General features: G+C 40.6%; 1 protein-coding gene across 1 annotated transcript in view; it reads right to left on the bottom strand.

Moving 5' to 3' along the window:
• The window catches only part of LOC134532274 (adenylate cyclase type 6), a 183,370-nt gene extending 161,931 nt beyond the window's left edge, over window positions 1–21,439 (bottom strand). Inside the window, exons 1-2 of the mRNA XM_063368693.1 lie at window positions 21,412–21,439; window positions 7,310–7,434 (exon numbers count right to left, since the gene is read on the bottom strand). Of these exons, the coding sequence (XP_063224763.1) occupies window positions 7,310–7,434; window positions 21,412–21,439 (153 nt within the window). The remainder of the gene's footprint in view (window positions 1–7,309; window positions 7,435–21,411) is intronic.
• Between the last annotated feature and the right edge of the window lie 1,214 nt (window positions 21,440–22,653).

The following is a 22,653-nucleotide window of genomic DNA, read 5'->3' on the forward strand; positions in this document are numbered from 1 at the left end:
GAGACGTATATTATAATTAAGACTCCAATGTGTGAGACTTATAGCCATCTGGTGCCTACATTCTAGCTTAAATAAAAAAACCTTTGACAATCGATGTTTTCAGTACAGTACACGCTGTGAGGTCGATGGACTGATAGTGTGGCGCATTTTGCCCCCACTACTCGCATCTCTTGCGAGAGCCAGTGCGCCGCGCGACTAGTCTACCCGCCTCACAGCGGCGTCGTGAGGGAAAGAGAGATCCAGGCGCTGGCCCCGTATCTCTATTCACTGGCGGCTAACTTCTTCAAAGAAGGCATCGAGAATCTTGTGTCACGATGTGACAAATGCCTTGATCGTATTGTTGATTATGTATAAAATTAAGTAAGACACTGCTGAACTTTTTGTAGTAAAATTATAATGTTATGTAAACAAACAGCCCTCGTATTTTTGTTTCCTACAAATTTTCTATCCCTCTATAACCTTTCTTGAAAATGTTTACCTTAAATTTACGAAGAACGCTGGTTACAAAAACTCCCAGCATCTTCGTAAATTTACAGTTATCTCCGAAAATTTACGGTTATCTTCGTACATTGTTGGTTGCTAAATTTCACAATATTACACAAAATTAATCTTAGTATACCAACAAAAAACATTCGAAAACTTCTCAAGTCAACAGCAAGAACATCCTTCTTCCTTAAACTTGCCTATTTACCTTGTTTTACAACGAAACACAGAACTCGAAAGTCAGAATAAGGAGTAGTTCCGAAGTTTCAGTAATGATATCATTAGCCTTTAAATATTATTTCCAGCCCATGTGTAATTTACTAATTAGTAAAAATAATTTTAAAATTGTTTTTACTGCAAATTTGGATAGCTCAAATTTTTTTTTGCAAAGCAAATAAACCTATTAAGTTTCGGCTGTGAGCTTAATCATCTGGGGTTAGGAAGAAATCTCCGTTTATTTCAAGTGAACTCTTGGTTGTTGAGAAGTCCGTTGACAGCGTGTGATGTTTCACTTTGTAACGCACGTGGCGGCCACTTCGAGGAGACTACTGACTGGTCCGCGCCACTGCAGAGACCCGCACGGGGGTTTAATGAACACGACGCGGAACAGTATGCGTTAATGAAACCGCCCGAGCTACGCCCGTGTGACGTCAAAGGGCGGGCGCTGCGTGACGCCGCGCGCCGGTCACTGATTGGTCTCCGCCGGGTCGCACGGCAGTTGATCCCGCGTGTTACGGGGGGGGGGGGGGGGGGTCAGCCCGCTGTCAGAGGTCGCGTGTGGACGGGGGGCTACGCTGCCAAAGAGAACCACCGAGAGTTTTAAGCCCCTCTCACCGCAGAATGTGCAATCCCGCTCACCCGAACACTTCACAAAACATCCGAAATGACCTGTGCGCATTCTGCAGGGCGAGTTTTGAATTAGTCTAACGAATCTTTAGTTAAAAGTTCATCACAAAAGATTTTAAGCGATTCTTTCAGTTCTCGCCACTGATATGTACCTACCATCTAACCTCGGTAACGTGAAAATTATCATGTTGCAAATACATTTATAATCAATCCCAGAATTTTTAAAAAATGCGAGCGTGATAAATATATACGCAAATTGTGTTTTCAACTACATTTCTTGACGCGAACCACAAGTGGTTTCCGTGACCCCGCTAGACTTCGCTATACAAATTGTCAAAATCCTAATGCTAACACAGGATCCAGTCTCAGAGCTGAGAGTTTAGAGTTAGGAATCACGAGTTGCGAAAAAAAAAAGATATATGCAAAAGTACGAGAAAGTACGTAAAAGTTTACAAACGTATTGGAAAGTTTACGAAATCATGCCTTGCTGCTGCTGCCATCTGTAACCGTCCGTAAAGACGTTTCAATTCAAAACCTTTATTTTTTAAACCTCACGCCATCGAGCAATTTCCATTATACACACGATACACACGTCAACTCCGTCACCTACCCACTTCTGTTACCCTGTGATTCTGAAATCACTTACCGGTTGTAAAAGAAACACTTAATTTTTTTTCATTATTTTTATATGCATGTATTTTACTGTGTTGTCCTGCTTTCGTTACTTGGGCCAATAAATTGGACTGCCATTACAAAGGTTACGCGGTGACGTCAGCCCTGGTGTTTGCCGGGAAGGGTGGAGGGGGAAGGAGGTTCGAGCGAGCTGTCCTCTGCGCATGCGCGCGCTGTTGTGAGGGGGAGCTGCGCGATGGGTGTGCGGAGAACTGATCTGATGCTACGCCACAAAAGGGAAAAAAGCAGTGTTTTTTTTTTCGAGACACTTTACAAGCCCTGGAAAAATTGTGTCTGTCGTCAAATTATTTTAACGTAAATAGTTTGGGGTAGTAGCTTTTTTTTATAAATATTTCGGACGGATTTTTTTCCACCCTGATTATCTAAATTGAATCAATTTTACAACGGCGACAAAGCGGAAACGTGGTGCTTAACAGCGTGTGACGGTTAGTACGTATGAATTAAAATCTGTGCCGTTAAACACAGTCACTTACAATTTAAAAAAAAAAAAGTAATTTAAAACTGTTTTCACGATTCAAAAACCACACTTAAGCCAATGATTTGGACGTCTAGCCAACACAACGCAGGCGTTTATCTGAAAGAAAGAAAGAAAAGGGCTTCTCCCGGTCTCGGTGTAAGCGTGCATACGTGGCTGACCCTGGCTGCCATCACCCCATCCTCTCTGAGTAATCTAGCCGTTGTCGGAAGTTCGTGGGGTCACCGCCGAGCACTTCATCAATAACCAGGGATCTAGGCACCACGTTATCAGCAGGGCAGATTGGGAGCGGATCCAGGAACTTCGTTGGGGGGGGGGGGGGGGGGGGGGGGCGCGCTTCATCTGCATCTCGCTGCTGGTGACGTCTAGGCGCCGGGGGCGCCGCTGCTGATTACCCAGGTCGATAACGAGCGCCGCACAAACAAGTAGGCCGCCGCACACTAAAGATGTTCTACCAGCTGAAGGCAGAATACCACCGAAGAACTTCGGCTGCCGGTTCATAAAGGAAAAAAAAAATAATAATTCGAAAACTTACAGTCCCAAGGCTTGTATATGCCTTTGAAGTTTGAACCCGAAACGGCTTTATTTTATCATAGTTAATTGAGAAAGTATTTTATACGTATCATTTAGCGTCTGCAAAAATTTTCACTAAGGAATGCTCTGCCTAGATACCTGGTTTTCGACGAGGAACTTTATTAATATTCTGCCCAATATGCTCAAATTCATTGAACAGTTAATACTATAATCAAGCCAATGGAGACACTTTCAATGGTGGTTGGGGGAAGGGGGGACACCTTCACTCCTCCTTCTCATTTCCCAGGGACGAATTAGAATTACGAACGAAACTTTCGTATGATCCTTTCAATAAAATTAAATACTGCATGATATACGTATCTCCATGCGAGGCACATCATAAAAATCACCATCGTTATACTTTTTCTCAAGGTCTACTAGAAAATAAATTAAGAAATAGAACGAATGATATCCAAATATAATTATATTATGTTATACTTCTTTAAGCATGTTATATAAAAATGATGAGAGTGAATTTTTACTATGCGCGCACACCATACAATGAAATTTCCACACGATGTGCTATTAAATCTTATACTTTAGTGATTGATATTAAATACTGTCCCTATAATTAAAAAAAACATTTATTTATTGTGAGTATTAATGATAGAAGTTGTTTTATACATTGTTCAAGTGTTTTATGTAAGTGAGGTTAGGTTATACTTCTTTAGAAGCGTTATGAAAAAATGATTAGAATGAATTTTTACGGTACGCACGCAGCATGCAACAAAAATTGAAAGGATGAAAAAGACTACATACAAATAAAAATTATATACATATGTACTTTCACATTACAAATTTAATGATTGATATTGAATACTGGTCCGTATAATTAAAAACATCTATTTATTGAGTATGATCATTTCAATATAGTTTGCGCAAAAGTTAGATGACTATAAATTATAACAAATTATTTATTAAAGGATAGTTGTACTATTATAAAGTTTTATATTTTAATACCTATGCGAATTCATGGACAATAATTTTCTGATAAATTTAATTAAATTTATTTAATTTAAAGTACAAATAAAGGATATATAACTGCATAGTATGAAAAATCAATTCAATAGACGTAGCTAAGTATTTAATAATATTAAGGAAGGCATACATGAGGAATAATAAATATGTGCATTAGGTTTAAATAAGGTGTGGATGAGGTATAATGAAGCAATGGATGAGGTTGGATAAGGTATAGGGTATAAGTTGATTAGTTATAACGTTATAACGAAGGCATGGGCGAGGTATGGGATATACATGTTGCGGGTAATGCTAGAAGAAGAAGTAAACTTAGGTTTCCCCGGGTTAACTTAGCATTATCCAGGTTTTTTGGGCAAAGTTTGAATGATAACGGAAATAAATTTAATTCGGCATGTACCCGTTTACACTTAATTGTACCCAATGCTGAAAGAGTAATGTTAGTAAAACCAAATGATTGATAACTTTAGATTCATTGATACCTTCCATTACACCGCCTCGTCACAAGAAATATCCCAGGTGATTTTTTTTCTATTTTAATAATTAATTTAAATAATTTAGGTTTTCTTTTGCTTTACTAATGACTAACATTTTTTTATTATTTTCGTTCTTTTTTTCAAAGTAACTTTTATTTTTAAGACTTTATGTTGAATTTGGGAATACAATATTTTGATTTTATCGTCTTAAAATTCTATGTAGATACAGAGAAATGCTTTTTCCGGCTCTCTAAAATTTGGAGAAAATGTTAATTTTATATTTTGACCATCTCACTCGAACAGTCTGCCAACCCCTGACCTAGGCGCACAAAATTTATTTGAGTGATTATTCGGACTCTACCCTATAACTTTAGGTAACACTGAATGAACCCGGGTAACCCTGGGTTGTCTTGTTTTCTCCTTCGTCTGTTTTTTTTCCTAACCTAAGTTAAAACTAAGTGTGTAAGGGAGGGGTATAGGTAGGGAAGACTCTAAGTGCGTCTCAGGGCAAGCCCTATACGCTCTAAACATGCGGGTTTTTAACCATGCAGAATAGGTCACGTGCATCATGTGCTAGGAGGGGATTGGCCAGCCATGGCAGACGTTTTCGCCATGACTAACTCCCCTCACTCTTAATTCTAGACTAAAACTAGATAAGTTGGGCCCAGGTAAAACCTCCATAGACAGAGGGAAAACCCTGGGCACATACATGCGGGATGCAAAGGTCATGCATTATTACAAGCAGGTGGATTACAGGAATAGAAGGATGGTCCTGGAAGAAGAGTGGGGCGTGGTAGAAGTTCTACTATGCAAGGGGTGGGGCACTTGGACTTTTAGTCCGCATTGGTTTGGTCAGGTCTGGTCTTTTGGGGGCGGCTTATGCCGTTTCCCGTCGTACTGCCAGTTAGCACTCATTGTGGCTGTGTAATATGATCGTGTAAGTGGGGCGGTCGCGAACTGTGGCGTCGGACTAGACTCCAGAGTGGTGACAGAGCTTCAGGTCGACCTGTCGCCAGTAAAAGGCTGTCGGTCAGTTAGAGAAATTGCCACCATCTGTCATTGAAAAGTCCTAGCTGCAGTACTACGCTGTGTGAGCTGCGGTCGCGAGCAGGGCATCGAGCCAGACTCCAGAATGGTGACATAGCTTCAGGTCGACCTGTTGCCAGCAAAAGGCAGTCGGTCAGTTAGAGAAATTGCCACCTTCTGTCATTGAAAGACTCTAGCCTAGCATCTACGCTGTTAATCTTCGAAGGATAATTTATTTATTCCATTAGGGCCCCGCTGGGCCAAAGCACGACTATTTGATTCGCCTGATAGTTTGTGTTGTGCAGTGTGTAGTGGGATGTGTGTGCTTATATATAATTGGGGCCTAATATTAACTTAACTTAATATTAACTTAATGTACGTGAGCTGCCAGCTTATGTGCGTGCGCTCCACGCGCGTGTTCTCGCGCTCGGAGCAGGGGGAGGAAGCGCGCTGATTGGTCCGCGGGCTGCCGGCCAATCAGAGAGCAGTTCCGCCACGTCCGCGTCTACGGCGGGCGGTGTGACAGGATAGATTTTGGGCGTTTATATTTCTCTTTAATGTCTGGATCATAATTTACTAATGTAGAAATATGTGGATTTAAACTATTTGCGCATTTATCGTAAAGAGTTTGTGTAGTTCTGATGTAGAAGTCTTGTAAGGTTTCCGACTTCGTTTCACGATGCAAGGCTGCTACAGCACAATACGTTGGGGCGTCTGTAACTGCCCGAATACATTTGTTTTGTACTCGTTGTAGCTTTATTAAGTGTGATTTCGCAGCAGTTGCCCATACTGGGACTGCGTACGTAATTATGGGGCAAATGAGTGCTTTGTAGAGCAGCAGACCATTTTTTACTGTGCCTCTACATCGCCTACTCATGACTGGATATAGTGAGCTCATTCTAGCATGGGCTTGAGCCCACTTGGCGTCAATATGATGGCGCCAGAGCAGTTTCCTGTCCATGTGTACGCCTAGGTATTTTACTACGTCCTTGTGAGGGATTTGTTCGTTGAACAAATGTATTGGTGGCCTGCGTTCTACAGGCGGAAAGTTTTTGCGGGTAAACACAATAGCCTCTGACTTAGCTGTGTTTACTTTTATTCGCCAGGATGTGCACCATTGCTGGTCGTGGCCAGCTGGAGGTTATGTGATCTTTTGTAGAGTATAGTATCATCTGCATAGCAACCTATCTTTACTAGGCGGTGTTCAGGGCGTGGTAAGTCGTATGTATATATGTTGAATAGGACAGGGCCAAGAATGCTGCCTTGTGGTACGCCAGCTCTTATTTGTTTAATATCAGACAGAGCTCCTTCAGTTGACACTCTGAAGGTTCTGTCTGCGAGGTAGGACGCGACTTCCTTCGTCTGGCTTCCCCAGCGGCGCGCACAGAGAGGGGGCGGCAAGACAGGGGGAAGGGATGGGATAGGAAGGGAGTTGGGAAGGGCCGGTAAGAGAGGGTAAGGGAAGGGTGGGGAAAGGAGGAGAAAGGAAGGGAAAGGAAGAGAGGGGAAGGGACGAGAAGGTAAGTGAAGGGATTATATGAGAAGGGAAGGGATTGTAAGGGAATGGAGGGGGAATGAAAGTATGGTAGTAGAAGGGAAGGGAAAGTAAGGGAAGGGAAGGTAAGATAAGGGAAGGGAAGGTAAGGGAAGGGATGGGAAGGGAGGGTAAGGGAAGGGAAGAGAAGGGAGGTGAATGGAGGGAAAGGGAAGCGCCGTTAAGGGAGGGGCAGGTAAGGACAGGCAAGGGAAGCGGGACGCCCACCTCCTCCAGCACGGTGCGGCGACTGCCCCTGAGGCTGAGGCGCGGGCGCCAGTCGCGGCGGTGCTCGCTGCTGCTGCGGCGCATGGCGGTCACTGCCGCTCGTCCCTGGCGCGCCGCCTCGCCACCTGGGAACAGCGCCGCGGGGCGTAACAATCCGGCCCTCCTCCGCCGTCAATGCATTACTAACTACGTCAAATACATCATTATTTCATTAATACTTTATATTATATGAACTAAAAGAAAAATGAAGAGCCTTCCTTCCTCCCTCCTGGTTGGCCTGTTAATTTGACCAATAAGAGCTGAACTTCTGTGATTGGCTGGGGGGTGCCCGGCCAATCACCTCAAAGCCTAGCTCTGCATCCAACAACGAACAGATCGCACTCAGGTTGGCCAAACAGCCCAGCGCCAAACAGAAAGAGAAGAGGCCACTGATTGGTCAGCACTCCCAGCCAATCCCAAGGGGCCCAGCTCCAATTGCTGGCCAAACCACAAGACACAGCCAGGAGAAAGGAAAGACGCTGATCGGCTCACAGCTGCAGCCAATCGGGAAACACTTCCCTATCAGGCGAGAGTATTAAAAGGCTGGAGAACTTGTAATAACCTCAGTATGTAACTGCTCCCTGATGATAACGACTGCAACGTCGATCGAAACATCGGTGATATCTTCGCTTTCGAAGCGGCTACAACTCAGGAGTCAAGCAACTCCAGACAGTGACCGCGAAAGCCTGTGTACTTTAATAAACGAAAATAGTTAAAAAATTATACATACATTTTTAATTTCAACATAAAAAGTACCTATTTCTTTTGGAAATATTATGGAAACTTCTACAAACTCTTTGAACATTTTAAGAACTCTATGTAGCCGACATACTCTATATGTTCATCAATATTAAAAAAAAAATCAATATAACATTATATCATATTCCATGCAGCGAAATTATTTTAATTTCTTTAACCTAATGCATCCAACATTGAATGTCTTAACGAATTTCATAACATGCCTAGTAAGGTAGTCATGCAATTATTTATGATCTTCAAACACTATTTTCCATCCTTTGCACTAACATTTGATCGTATTATTTTTTTTTTTGAAATTTTTTTTTAGGAAATACTAAGATAGTTATTAATAAATTCCATCAAATTTAAAAATAAAAAAGTTTTTTTTTTTTTAATTTTCAATCCCTGTTTTTACGGTAATAGTTCGTTTCATTAAAAATTGTTCCAGCCAAAATTATTAGATAATGTTTAGGCGTTTTACAATAAATTATAATAGAAAATAAAGTAAATGTATTATTAAAAATGCCCTTTCCATTTTTTAGCCTTGTTATTTACAACCTTTGTAGTATTGGTTTGTATCATCAAAAATTGTTTCAGACAAAAGTTATAGGTAAAAATTCTAAAATTAACAAAAAAAAAAAAACTGAAAGGATTTGATAGTGTATCTACAAAGGGAGGTTTTTTAATTATACCCATAATTTTTTTAACACCTTGCAGCAATAGTTCGTCTAATGAAAAATTGTTTCAGACAAAAGTTTTAGATGAAAATTATAAGATTAATACACAATTAGTACGATTTCGATGTTGTGCCTTCGAAGGGAGTTATGATTTTTTTTTGCTCCAACTCTTGTAATAGTTGGTGTATAAAAACATTTTGACTAAAGTTGTAGATAAAATTTTAAGGTTTACAGTAAAATAGAATAGATTTAATAATAGTCACGGTACAAAAATATGATTTTATTTTTAATTCTACCCCTTTATGTTTCATCCTCCTGCAGTAATGGTTCGTCTTACCAAAATTGTTTTAGAATAAAGTTTTAGATAAATATTTTTAAGATTAATACGTAATTTGTACCAATTGGATGTTATTCTTACGAACAGAGTTATAATTTATTTTGTCCGCCAACCCTTGTTTTTTAAAACCTTGCAGTTATGTTTGGTCGAATCAAAAACATATTCAGACAAACGATTTTGGTATTACTCCTACAAGTTATAAAACGTTCAAACGGTTGTGATATTTTCCATATACGGGAGTTAGAACGATTTTTTTAATAAACCTCTATTTCTATACCTTTGGTCGGATATTGCCCATTTACGAACTTGCCCGAAAATTTCCACTACTAGATTTTATGTATCAGTTTGGAAGTGATTTTTGAAAAACTGCAACAGTTTTTGTGTCCACAAAATTGTGATATATATTTATATATAAACTTTTGAGTTGATTGTTTTAGGGTCTATGGACCATGAAACGAAAATCTATAAAAACATTTTCCCAAAGTCGTACCATGGTAACGGCTACAAAAGGTAGTATTTATTTGAAATATACCTTAAAGGCTTGTATACTTGTATACTTACGTACTTGAGTTAGGTGTTATAATTATTTTTTATTTAAGACACTAAACTATTGTGAAATTTACTGTAGCAAAAATGAATAAGTAGCCTACTCATTTAATATTTATATAAAATGTATAGAAAATAATATTATAGTAAAATCACAAACAAATGAGATATATTCATTTATATTTGCGGAAAACACAATTTTTCTAATCCAAAATTTTGTAATTTTAAAAAAGTAAGAATGATTTTACACTGCCCAGTTTTGAACCACAGTTCTTAAGTTTATTATTCACGCACTATAACCACTGCGCCTCGAAGCTTAATATACAGGTGCACAGCTGGCTGACATCAGGTGGCCGCCGCAACATGAGACGCGCCGCGCGCACCTGGGTCGCCACTTTTCCTACCTCCAGCCCTCCGCTCCCCGCGCGGCACTGATAGCTAGACACCTGACACCTCGCAGCTGGGGAGTCTTGCGCGCCACCTGGCAGCTGCCGACGTGTTTCGAGAGATTTCTGCCGTCGGTTCGGCGCGGAATGACGCGACTAGCCCCAGCCGCGCTCGTGAATTCTAGAAGTGGCGCCTGGGCCGATATATAAGCCGAGGACGCCGGACTCCAGAAGAGTTCAGTCGGGAGTTATCCCGCGGCGGAGTTTCCGGGGCGATAGTGCCGCGGGTGTGGCAGAGTGGCGAAGTCCTTGGGCAAAGGTTCCAGGACAGGGAGTGAGTCAGTTCAGTGGAGTTGGGAGTTTTCCCGCGGCGGAGTTTCCGGGCGATAGAGCGGCGAAGTCCCTGGACGAAGGTTCCAGGGCGGAGAGTTCAGTTCCTGGCGATAGTGTCGCGGGCGCGGCGGAGTTCCGAGCGTAGTTCCGAGCGAGGCGTCGATTGGATCCTCGGCGAAGGGTAGTGCGACGGCAGTGGCGAAGTGCGGCGACGGAGTCCTGCGACGGAGGACCACGAGGGGTGCTACGGCGAGAGTTGCGCCAGAGGTGCGGCCCAGCGAGGTGTGTGGATTGTAAGAAACGAGTGACCGGGGAAGCAACATTTTTAAGTGCAATTGATTATTTGCCATTTTAGAAGATTATTTGGAAGTGACGTAAGTAGTAGCCGTCAATAAAACTGTGTAGTGACAAAATCTTTAATTGGGCTATCCTTTTACGAACCCTATCGTAACAATATTATAGTTTTGTAATACCAGTATCCTTAGGTTATTTTAAAACTTTAAGACTCTTTACTATGACTATTTTAGTTTATCAGTTACATTCCAGGGTAGTTTTTCGAAGATTCATTTGGCGCACTAGTAAGTTCGGTATGTCCCATAGTTTTTATGAAAGTGACTATATGTGGGTTTATGTTCATACACGTGGGTCCGCCATCTTCCTGTGAAAATTTCGTTGCATGGTGCGCGCGCATCGTAAAAATTCACTCTCGTAATTTTTACATAACGCGCCAAAAGAAGAATAACTTCAAAATGATTTAATTAAAATACTAGGTAATAAATAAGTAATTCATAATGTGACAAAGATTTGCGCGTCTCCCTTGAAAACCCAGTGGATTATAGCTACTTTAGCAACGTTTTTCCACTCGCCGGAAATTGAAACCAGATACTCTTAGTGGGAGTGAAATGATCTGAAGAAAAAATGGGAGCCTGATCGTCGCGTGCGTTAGAAGTGAAACTTCACACACAGAGAGAGAGAGAGAGAGAGAGAGAGAGAGAGAGAGAGAGAGAAAGAGAGAAAGAGAGAGAGAGAGATAGGAAATAAAAAAAAAGTACAGAAGAGTACAGGCGAATGAACAGGTATGGGATGGTATGAGAATATAAGCATGTATCCGAGTGCGGAAATATGCTAGTGAACAAATACCTATACGAGTACCAAGTATGTGAGTAAAATGTGCGCAAGTATACAAGTGTGCAAGTGCGCAAGAGCGAAAGTGTGCTACGATGCAAACAGACGCAAACAGACCATCGATCGTTGCTGCTGCCATCTGTGTTTTCGAAAAGTAATGTGAAAGCTAATATTTGGTACACAAATTCGTATTTGGTACATACATAAATTCGCCTTCAATGAAGTACACAATGGATAGTCGCAATAGACGTTCAAGGTTTGTAACAAACTTGATAACGAATATACAATATTTGTCTTTTTCCTTCTCCCTCCTCATGGTCATTATCGATCGCCCTCTTCTGAGAATTGTAATTATCGTTATCCGTTTTGGTCTGATGAGACATCACATCGAATTAGCCTACCGGCTGTAAAGAAGTTTCAATTAAACCAATGATTGGTAGGGACCATCACAGTCCTGGTTATTATTTTAAGAGTGACTGAGATGCATAACTGATATACATTTAATTTGATTTGTTATATGTTACATTAATTTGATTGCTTATCATTAATCGATTTTTCCATGTCTCTTATAATTATTAAAATAAATTTCAAATAAATAAAAACATATAAAAATTAAAAAAGACTAAAAATAAAACAAATTTCATTTTTGAATAATAAATAACTAAAAAGATAAATTAAAAAATATATTATTTGGAAATTAAAGTTTAATTAAGTAGTCGAAGGATTGAGTGAATGAACCAGACATTTTCCCCACCTGCGGAAAAAATCTTAGAGCTCTGTGGGGAATCAGACTCCGATCTCCTTGCTGGGAGTCAAGAGATTATATATATATATATATATATATATATATATATATATATATACACACACATACATACGACAGGGAAAATAGGTTCGTAACGGATAGCCCAATTAATTAATTAAATTTTTATTTATTAACACTTAAAATATCTGTCCACAAATAAATCAATCTTTCATTTAGTCAACAGTTCACTCTCCCGACTGGAGCTCGATTCGACAGTGGCTCTCCCTACTGCTCGTCTGTTACCACGCACCTCAGTCCAAAAACACTGCCTCGCGCTACTCACCCGTCCGTCACACAAAAAAAAAAAAACAGTCCCGATGCACCAGTCTCCGCAACACGAAGCCCGTCGCTCGTCTTCCGCCTTCACTCACCAAGGGGTCACTCGCCCTCTTCACTTCACTTCCTCGAAGGCTGGTGTCGTCACTTTTAACCCCCTCAGCCCCCTTCTTGTATGGTATCGCACCCCTTCGATGTGAAGCGTAAGAAGGGTCGATCTGACACCCGAGGCTCCCAGAACAATAACGTTCTAGTTACGCCAGTTCACGTAAACGGGACTCTGGGCCGAGCGCTCCAGAGCCACCGAGAGTTCAATGAGAAAGCGCCGATGAAGGGGGAAGTGGGAAGGGGATATGGGGTAGCGAGGTGACATTGCTAATCCGATTAGGTGTGTAGTGGTAATGGACAGCGCCCCACCCGCAGGTGAGCGCGGCGGATTGGCTGGCAAGCTGGACTGCCTCGTTGCCTTGAACCTACTATTCTCGTAACTATATATGTATGTATGTGTGTGTGTGTTGGAATCTTATTGGAAGTGTCTGTTATTGCGCATCGCGCAGCCATTAACCCGACTGCACTCAAGAGCGAAATCAATATTAAATTATGGATGGGGGAGTTTTCCAGTACATTTTCGTCAAAAGCTTTCAAAAATAACGGTACTACACTTTATAAGGTGACAGCTTAGATGCCGTGAAGTAAAAAAATATTTGGATAATACGCGCTTGAAAACTGAGCATTAACGATTAGCAGTTAGGCTTTGACCTGGAGTTCGCCTAGCAAAATTAGTATGGTAATTTAACTAGACAATTAGTATTCACCCCCAGAATGACTAAAATAGTTATTGTAAGTATGCCTTGTACTAAAATATTTACTGAAATAGTTACACAGAAAACATGTATTCTTGTCATACGTATTAAAATTATTTTTATATACGCATTGGTTTTCTGTTTTTGTAAATAAAAAAATCTTACCTTTGGCCACTTGACACATAATTAAACCGCTACGAAAAATGAAATTTACACTTAAAAATTAATGATAAATTTACATTTTTTTTTGCTAATGGAACGTTCGTAAATTTATGTTATATATTTTTAAAGGTATAATACCTCTTAGCAGTTTGCATAATCGAGATTCAGTAAAGAAAATGTTTGATGATTCGTGAATAGCACAGCCAAATATGAATGTGTATAAAACAGGATTACATTAATTTTATGTTTGAAAAAAAAATAGAGTACGAGTCACGTGGTAAATACATCACGTGATTTTCACGGCTCTGTTCGAAAATGCAAAACCAATGATGAGCACGTGCGCGTTATGAACGATGATCAGTCTACCTGAACATTAATTGATGGTAACAATACCTCGCTATCCTGCATTGTGCTAGAATCGGCGCCCAAACAAATGCAGGGAATGCAGCTGATAGAAACATGCGCGCTGTTTCTTTCTTTTTTTTTTTCAGATTAGCGCAAGGGACGCAACAACGCTACACGCAAACAACGCATGAAAATCACGGTCGTTAGCAAAGCACTCAAGTCGCATAACATCACCAACCGTACTGTTTAAATTGTAAGTCAAAGAAAACAAATTACTACCCGGATTTCTTTTGATGAATCATGCCATCAAGATAGATTGATTTAATACTGTTATTTTTTTTTACTGTGCTAACTTTAACAAGTGAAAGCGTGATGTATATTAAAAATAAAAAAAGTATTGTAGCCTTCTATGCACATAACATCTTCGTCTTTAAAAATGTTTTCGGAACACGTCACTTCCAACATGGAAGGCGGAAACGCAAAGCCGAATCGCAAGAAGTTGAAAATTGAGTATTTGCCTGGTGTGTAGTTTAAAAACTAGTGATTTTAAAACGTTGTTATAGAACTTTTTGCATTTGGAAATTCTTGTTTTCTTGGGTTTCCTGCGTAGTTTACAAACCCGGAATAAATCCCGTTGCAACCCCGCATGAACTGACAGAGCGCTTCGTGCTTCGCAAAAAAAAAAAAAAAAAAAAAAAATTGCAAGCGGCACCCTGCGGTGACTACCTCCCTCCCTGTTCCCCTCGCCCAACTACAAACACCACGTCACTCCGACCAACCCCCTCCAAGCCGGCTTCGCTCCGTGCCGCGATCCGCTAATGACAGCCGACTAATAATGGCGGGATTTGCCAGCATTACCAACCCCTCTGCGTCGGCGCCGTCACTGCCAACTGCACGCGGACACAAGAACCCCGTGCTGATTGTTTCCGGAGCGCGCCCGTTGCACGGCTCGGTTCAGTTGGCACGAATACAACCGCAATCTCTCCATCTGTCTCTCTTTGATTCTCACTATCGCTTTGCGTTTGCGTGTAAACCACTGGCGTTAACAGCCTGTTGCATCGTTTGCGGAAGAGTTTTATGAATACCGGCAGGAAACCCAACGTAAGAAGTAAAAAAATAAATAAAGAAAAAATGTAATTTTTTCGATTTTTCTGACTCATTGATATATACCACGTAATTTTTTTATTAATATTATAATGTAAAAATATAAAATAATTTTAAATATTTAATATACAAGATATATTTTTTCAAACTCCGATTAGCTTTAAAACATGAAAAATTTACATAACATAATAATTTTATCACCTGACTCATTGATATATACCACGTAATTTTTTTATTAATATTATAATGTCAAAATATAAAATAATTTTAAATATTTAATATACAAGATATATTTTTTCAAACTCCGATTAGCTTTAAAACATGAAAAATTTACATAACATAATAATTTTATCACCTGACTCATTGATATATACCACGTAATTTTTTTTATTAATATTATAATGTCAAAATATAAAATTATTTTAAATATTTAATATACGCGATATATTTTTTCAAACACTGATTAGCTTTAAAAAATGAAAAATTTACATAATATAATAATTTTATCACCAAACGTACAGCAGGGTCTTAATTATTTTCCTACATAATCGCCAAACGATCGAGGTATTTGTCATATCATAACACAAGCTTCTCGATGAGATAACAGGGCCAGCACCTGGATCTCCCTCTTCCTCAGGACGCCGCTGTGAGGCGGGTGGACTAATGGTGCGGCGCATTCAGCTCCAATATTAGAATATCTTGCTATAACACTTGACGCGGGAGCCAGTGCGCCGCGTGATTAGTCCACCCGCCTCACAGCGGCGTCGTGAGGGAGAGGGAGATCTAGGCGCTGGCCCTGTACCTCTATTCACTGGCGGCTAACTTCTTCGAAGAAGACATAGAGAAGCTTGTGTCACGATCTGACAAATGCCTCTATCGTTTTGACGATTATGTAGAAAAATAAGTAAGACCCTGCTGAACATTTGGTAATAAAATTCCAATGTTTTTTTTAATTCGTCTTTTTTATAGCACATCGGAGATTTAAAAAAAAAACAGTTCTCGTATTTCACCTTTGTTACGTTGGACAGTATCACCGTACAATTTCGTTGCGATGCATGCGTCTAGTGACGCGAAGACGCCACCCGCAGTGCTTGACTGGGATCGGCCGGCCTAGGAATGGCGCGCAAGCGGAAACGGAAGTTCTGCCATGTTCTCTTGGCACCACGTGATTAATCTGGACTATTCTCGCAACTACTGATAGATGCCCACGTATCGACGAGAGAGAAGAAGAAGTGGGATGGGGAACAGCTGACCACCGAAGGCTACGAGACACCTCTGCGCTACGCCGTCAAGAAGATTGCCCGCTGCCACAGTCTCGATGGCCGCCTCTCGGACTTAGAACTCGGAGATTGGTAAGCCCTCTGCCTTGCTTATTCACGCTTGAAACTGAATTCTGGACTTGTAGCGCGATCCTTAGCTGCGACTTGTAATAATTTGTGAATGAAGATAAGTCGAGGAAACGGTGGTAATTCATACTGGTTTCGAACTTAGTTAGAATAAGGTGAACGAATGAGGGCTGAAAGAGGTTTGTGTGCGGTGGCAGCGTGGCTTGACAGTGATTATTTGGTGTTAGCGACTGAATACAATAACAGGAACTTTATCTTTGGCATTCCATCGTCATAAATGAACTTTGATTAACTGAAATAAATGATTGTTTGCCTCAACAAAATATTTGTTTGTATATGGCCAAGTAAACACACGTGATTGATTCAAACAATTATTTTTGCCGTAGAAAATATTTGGTTGATCCAACAAAATTGTTTTGTAAACTCAACTATGTATTTCGTTAAGGGTAAAAAAATCAATTTTTTTTGGTTAGTTAATTACAGACTTTTATGTACAAGGGCATATTTAGCTTATTTGCCTTGAAGAATGTTCTGCCCTCAGTAACTGACGCTATAAACAGTTCAATATATAAATGAATTGCTGGTTTTTCTGTAAACTGGTTTAGTTATTGCAATGTACTAACATTTTAGGTGCCACGAGTTTGTCTTGAATGAGTGAGAGGAATAATTGGCAGTCCACAGCCCGTCTTTAAGGATATTGTGTGCATATATTTTAAGGCTCTTGCAAATCTTTGAATGTTATGTTAGCAGTGTGATCCTGATCCCAGTACTACCTTTGGAAGTGTTATCTCATAACTGCACTATGTATAACTGAATATTGTGTATTCGCCAGTTGCATGTTCATAAGAATTTACATAAAACTTGTGTTTAAAGTCACCTACCAATTCGTGCACATTCTCTGCACTTTCCTTGCTCCACGTCCACAGTGCAACCCACATCACACTCGGTCATCAGCGATAGGGGAGGGGTTACGCTTTTTTTGCTCGTGATAAAATAGTCACCTCAGTCTTAATATGCTACTAAAGTTTGTTTTAATTGTAGGCCTAAGTAATAAATAACATTTTAAGTATTTCTCTAGACCCTAAATTAACATAACACAGCATTCGAATTAAATCTTTCTAATACAAAAAAATATATACATACTGCTCTTGTTAATCAGAAAAATAATAGAAGCATGCAAGCAAATAATCTCTGAAGTAGGTTTTAAAATGTTTTAAAAATGTGGCGTGGAAAAAAAACGTACGCAATACCTACGAAAGCCGATAAATTTCGAGCGATCCCGACCAATCCTGGGTGACTTCGGGCGTTTCCGACTACCGCTCATGTGTGTACTCCTACGCAATTAACTCATGCCCCCTCGCATCCCGCATGTCTGTGCCCATGGTTTTATCCGTGTCTGTGCAGATTTTAACTGGAACAAATTTAACATAGTTTTAAGATAGGGAGTTAGTCAAGGCGCCAATCGCTGCCATGGCTGGCCAACCCCCGCACAAAGCACAAGGTGCATCCGACCGTCTCCCTGCACGGCTAATCCCAGAATGACTAGGCGTATAGGCTTCGGCCTGACACGCACCTAGGTCCCTCCCTAACACGGACCACACTTACAAATACAATTATTTTTTCTTTAGGGTAGGGAAAAAATTTATTCTGTAAAAGCGTTTTCGACCTTACCTAAAAAAAAATTATACGTTTTTGCATAAATTCGCATAGTTGGCTTACGTCCGTACTTTCCTTGCTAGTGCCGGCCCGTCTGGCATTCCAGACAGTTAGATGCCAGACTATCGGAAGTCTACTGTTAAACGAAAACACAATACCCGAGATTATTCAAGCTATAAAGGTGAAAAATCAGGTCAAAAGCCGGGGTGTAGTAATTCTTCAAGTCTTTTTCGCTTTTATCGCAGCCGTTTCATTATTTAGTTTAAAACTTAGGTCTGCTAATCAAATGATTCAATAGTCGACGTAGTAGCTGCTCTGGCAGCGAATTCTAGCGGTGGGTGTGGAAACTAGATGTGATTCGCGTCCATAAATTTAGTTGGAAGCACAATTTGCGTATATTTATTACGCTCAGCTTTTTCATTTAAAGAATTCTACGACAAAATTTTGTGTCCGAGTTCCGTATTATAAGTGCATTTGCAACATGAAAACACATGAATTTTCTCGTTACCGAGGTTGGATGTTAACACATCCCTGATAAGTACTGAAAGACTCGCTCACATATATAATTTTTTTTTCTAAGAGTACCAATGCCTTATTTTTCTTTTCACTAAACGTATGCGTACACGGTCCTACAGTGTTCTCGTTAATCGCACAGACTCGTCGCCACCAAATGGGAATCTAAAGCGGAACATTCGATGGCGGTTGGTTTTAAAGGGGAGTAGGGTGGGTCGTTGTGCGATCTGGAACAACACGCGCTTTTTCGTGCGGTCAACGGAAGCACGTTTTATCGGCTTTCACCGCGGTCGTAGTACAAAACACCAACTGGTTCCTCTTTCCATTTTCAACCGTCGACATCCACACCGCTACCACTTCAGATCCGAATAAAAAAAAAAAAACTTTTATCAACGAAATGTCCCGAGCGATTAAACAAACATTTGCGCGCACCGTTTTACCAAGGATTACCTAACCGCCGCAATCTGCCAAAAAGAAAAAAAAAACTATCAAAGAACTGTTGGTCGGTATTGCACGCGGGTTCATTGTTCTAGACTTGCGAGTGTGATGTGGATTGCACTGTGGACGTGGAGAAAGGCAAGTGCAGCGTGAGATTCTTCTAAATCATTGGCAAACAGGCTAAATCGTCCTTTCTAAGCCCACACTTCAAAAGGAACGTAAAGCGTTAAGTTTATGAATAATGCTGAAAGATTTTCTGCGTATATATTTACTTTTCTGCCATTTTTTACGTCGAAATATATCTTATTTAAGAATTCAAATATTGTTATGAAAATAGTCAAGTTCCTGAATGGGGATAAAGAGAAAAAAATTTAATGTGTTAATTGTTTACAGCTGATGTTAAAAAAATTGGTAACGATAAGAATAAGTAATGCTCAAGACAACGTGAAAACTGATAATGAAGAACGGTAAGAGTGATACCACCATGTTTATGTAAATATGAAATAATTTTTTTTGGTCGTAATTCGAACCACCTATCTCTATTTCAATACACAACCGTCCCAAACATATTAAAAAAAATTGGGCTTATTTTCCCCTGTACATTTTTTATAGTTTTCTGTTGGGATGTAGGAAATATGAAAAGATATTCCGGAATTGGTTTACTTAATTATTTTTCTGTTACAAATTCGTGTTTTTATTGATAATTTGATTTTAATTCATTATATAACCATTGTTGGATGTTCGTAAATGATTTTTTTCAAACACTAAGTGGTTAAAACTTGCTTTAGAAAATTTTCAGGTTCGATTATTTTTTCAACCTTAACAATTGTATGTTTGCCTTCCGTAAAACTCCTTACTTTATGAATACAATACAATTATAGATTTTTTCTAATCTCATTAATCTAAATTTTTAGGGTTTTGAGAAAACTTAATTTTATTTATAATTAGTACCCTAAAACATCGTGAAAACACTGGAATGCTTTTTTTGGTAAATGAAACAGAAATATTCATATAAAATTAAAGATATTAGAAATTTGTACATTTACATGGAAACAACACTACAAAATAATGTTCGCAGTTATATTAGGTCCGAATTATTACCCGGGAATTTATTATTTGTGTTTTCCCAGTACCTCCAATAGTTTTAAAAGAGAGAGAGAGAGAGAGAGCATGCAAGTCAGTACACGTGATAAAAGTGAAACTTCTTTGCAATTCAGACTTCGAATCGTAAGTGCTCCCTTTATATATCTTTGGTGTCAGAAACTATTCAAAACAATGTTTCACGAAAACGTTGCATTAAAAATTCGGCCTTGAAATTTCAAAAGAAATTTTACACTCGTCACGCCCTAAGAAGTTTTGCTTCAATAATTGATGAAAAATAATTACCCTGTCAAATTAAAGCATGAAATGTATTATAGCTGCAAAAACATTTAGTTAAACAGCTAAATCAAAACAAAACAATACTGATTTTAAAAGTAATTAAAATAATACGTACTTGAAATAACACCATCTTATTGCCGAATACGGCCCGTGGCGCGGTGTACAACAATTAGCTCAAACCTCGTTGTGTTGCCCTCTGCCCAGATACTCCCTTACTACATGATATCAAGTCGGGCGCAGGTGGAGCCCTACCGCTGCGACCCACCTATCCTTGCAGCATGGCAGGGTTCAACCTGAGCCGCACGCCACCACGTGGAGCCCGCTCAAGGCACCGGGGCCCAAAAAGGTTCTCTGCACCGTCCGCAACCTATTTTCCGCCCTTTTCGCGTCAGAAACGTTTCACGGCGTGCGCATCTCTCCTGCGGGATGTTGGCAGGGATGTGCCTTGTGAACTGCCGGGTTACCGAAGGCTGGCAGTGCGCGGGGCGACTTGGAAGTCCCGTATGCTACCGACCGCGTCCCGCGGGTGGTGGATACGGGAATCCTAGCCCGAGAGTTACAATATCGCTGGAGTGACTGCGAATAACCAAAAATAGTCCTCGGACCACTGGCTGGCATGGTGGAGTCGTTATTACGGCTATCGGGGTGAAATGTAGCCTGGATGCTGCTCGGCGCGTGGCAGGAAGCAGTTCCGTCAGCGAAGGCACCACAGGGGAGCTCGATGTGCCCTGGACGCGAAGTGTAGACGAACTGCGGGCTGGAACTGGCGGAGCTGCGGAATGCTGCGCGCGCAACGGAACTGAAAAGCAACGGAACTGCGAAGGAAGAGACAGTGGTGAACTTCAATTTGGGGCCTTGTTGGAGCCAGTGGTAGCCCTGGGCGGCGCGACCTGAAACCGACCTGGGAATTTTGGAGGCCAAGAGGGTCCGAAACGGCAAGATACTTAATTAGCCTGGAAGAATTACCCCCACCCTGGTTTGAAAGGTCATCGGCTGTTGACTGGAAGAAGGAAGATGAAGATGGCGCATCGCCAGGCTGCCTGGCACCCCGTGCGCCCGCAGTCGTAGCTGGTTTACTGGCTCGTCTGCCCACCGTCGAGAGCACTTGTGCTCTCGGCCATCGCGCCAGGCCTTAGCTGCCGGCGAATCAGTGGGTTTACCCGCTTGCGGAGCTTGCTCTGCCGCTTTCTGCCGCTGTGAATATTGCCTGAACCGAGGCCTGGCCTAACCACGGCTCCAGCGCTGGGGGAAGGGAAAATTTACAGCAGCCCCATTCTTATTTTTACAGGTGGCTGCCTGGGCGGTGGGCTGGGTTGATGAGTGAAGTCACCCGCCCCTAGGGGCGCATGCGCCCCTGGTAAATGCAACCCAGGTGTGCCCAACAATACTAATGCAAGCCGTAAGGCCCAAGCGCCCAACCCCTGCATGGTTGATTCTTTCTGCCCCGCCCATCTCTTCATCTGGACCTTTTTCCCTCTTGTCCAATAGCTCTCTTGCTTGCATTAATGCTTGATTAATTGATCCCTGCATGACCTGGCCCAGGATTTTCCCTGTTTTTATGCAGGTTTTACCTGGGTCACTTTCGTTAGCTTTAGGCTAGGCAAACAAAGAGGCGCCAGCTATCGCTATAATTGCAGCCGTGACTGGCCAATAAACCCCAATAAGCACACGATGCACGCGGCCTTGTTCTGTATGTTTAAAATCCCGCAAGGTAGAGTATATAGGCTTCGGCCTGAGAAACATCTATGTCCTCCCCTAACTGGACCCTCCCACACATACTTAGATTATCTTAGGCTACGAAAAACGTTTCACAATAATCTTTCACGAAAATGTTGCATTACAATTTGACCGTGGAAATATTACTCCAATCGCGTCCAAAGAAGTTTCACTTAAAATAATTCTGGCAAAAAAACGATAACAGGAATTTTACTGAAACAACGGAGGATAGGCTATATTTTTTTTCATCAGCGGAATTTACGGCCAGTTAAAGCAAAATGCCCACGAACAAAACTTTTTTTGTCTTTAAGGAGTTGTATTGCAACAAAAATATTTTATTTACATAATAATTTTATTAAATATTCTTCGCATTGAAAATTTATTTTTTAGTAGTAGCTTGTCGTCGATAGCTAACCTGTCTGTATACCATAAGGTTTTCAAGTGTAAAATATTTAAAACCAGTTTGGAACTTCAAGAGATAATCTTTTTAATATACAAAATAATATTCAATATTTATTTACAAGATGGAGTTAGGCCTTGACCCTATGCCATACGAAAAATGATTAGCCTATTCTGTTTGTAAAAAATATATAGATAATATTGTAAAATTATCTTTATG

Source organism: Bacillus rossius, chromosome 5 (assembly GCF_032445375.1).
Source record: "Bacillus rossius redtenbacheri isolate Brsri chromosome 5, Brsri_v3, whole genome shotgun sequence".
In the NCBI taxonomy this organism is placed as follows: domain Eukaryota; kingdom Metazoa; phylum Arthropoda; class Insecta; order Phasmatodea; family Bacillidae; genus Bacillus; species Bacillus rossius.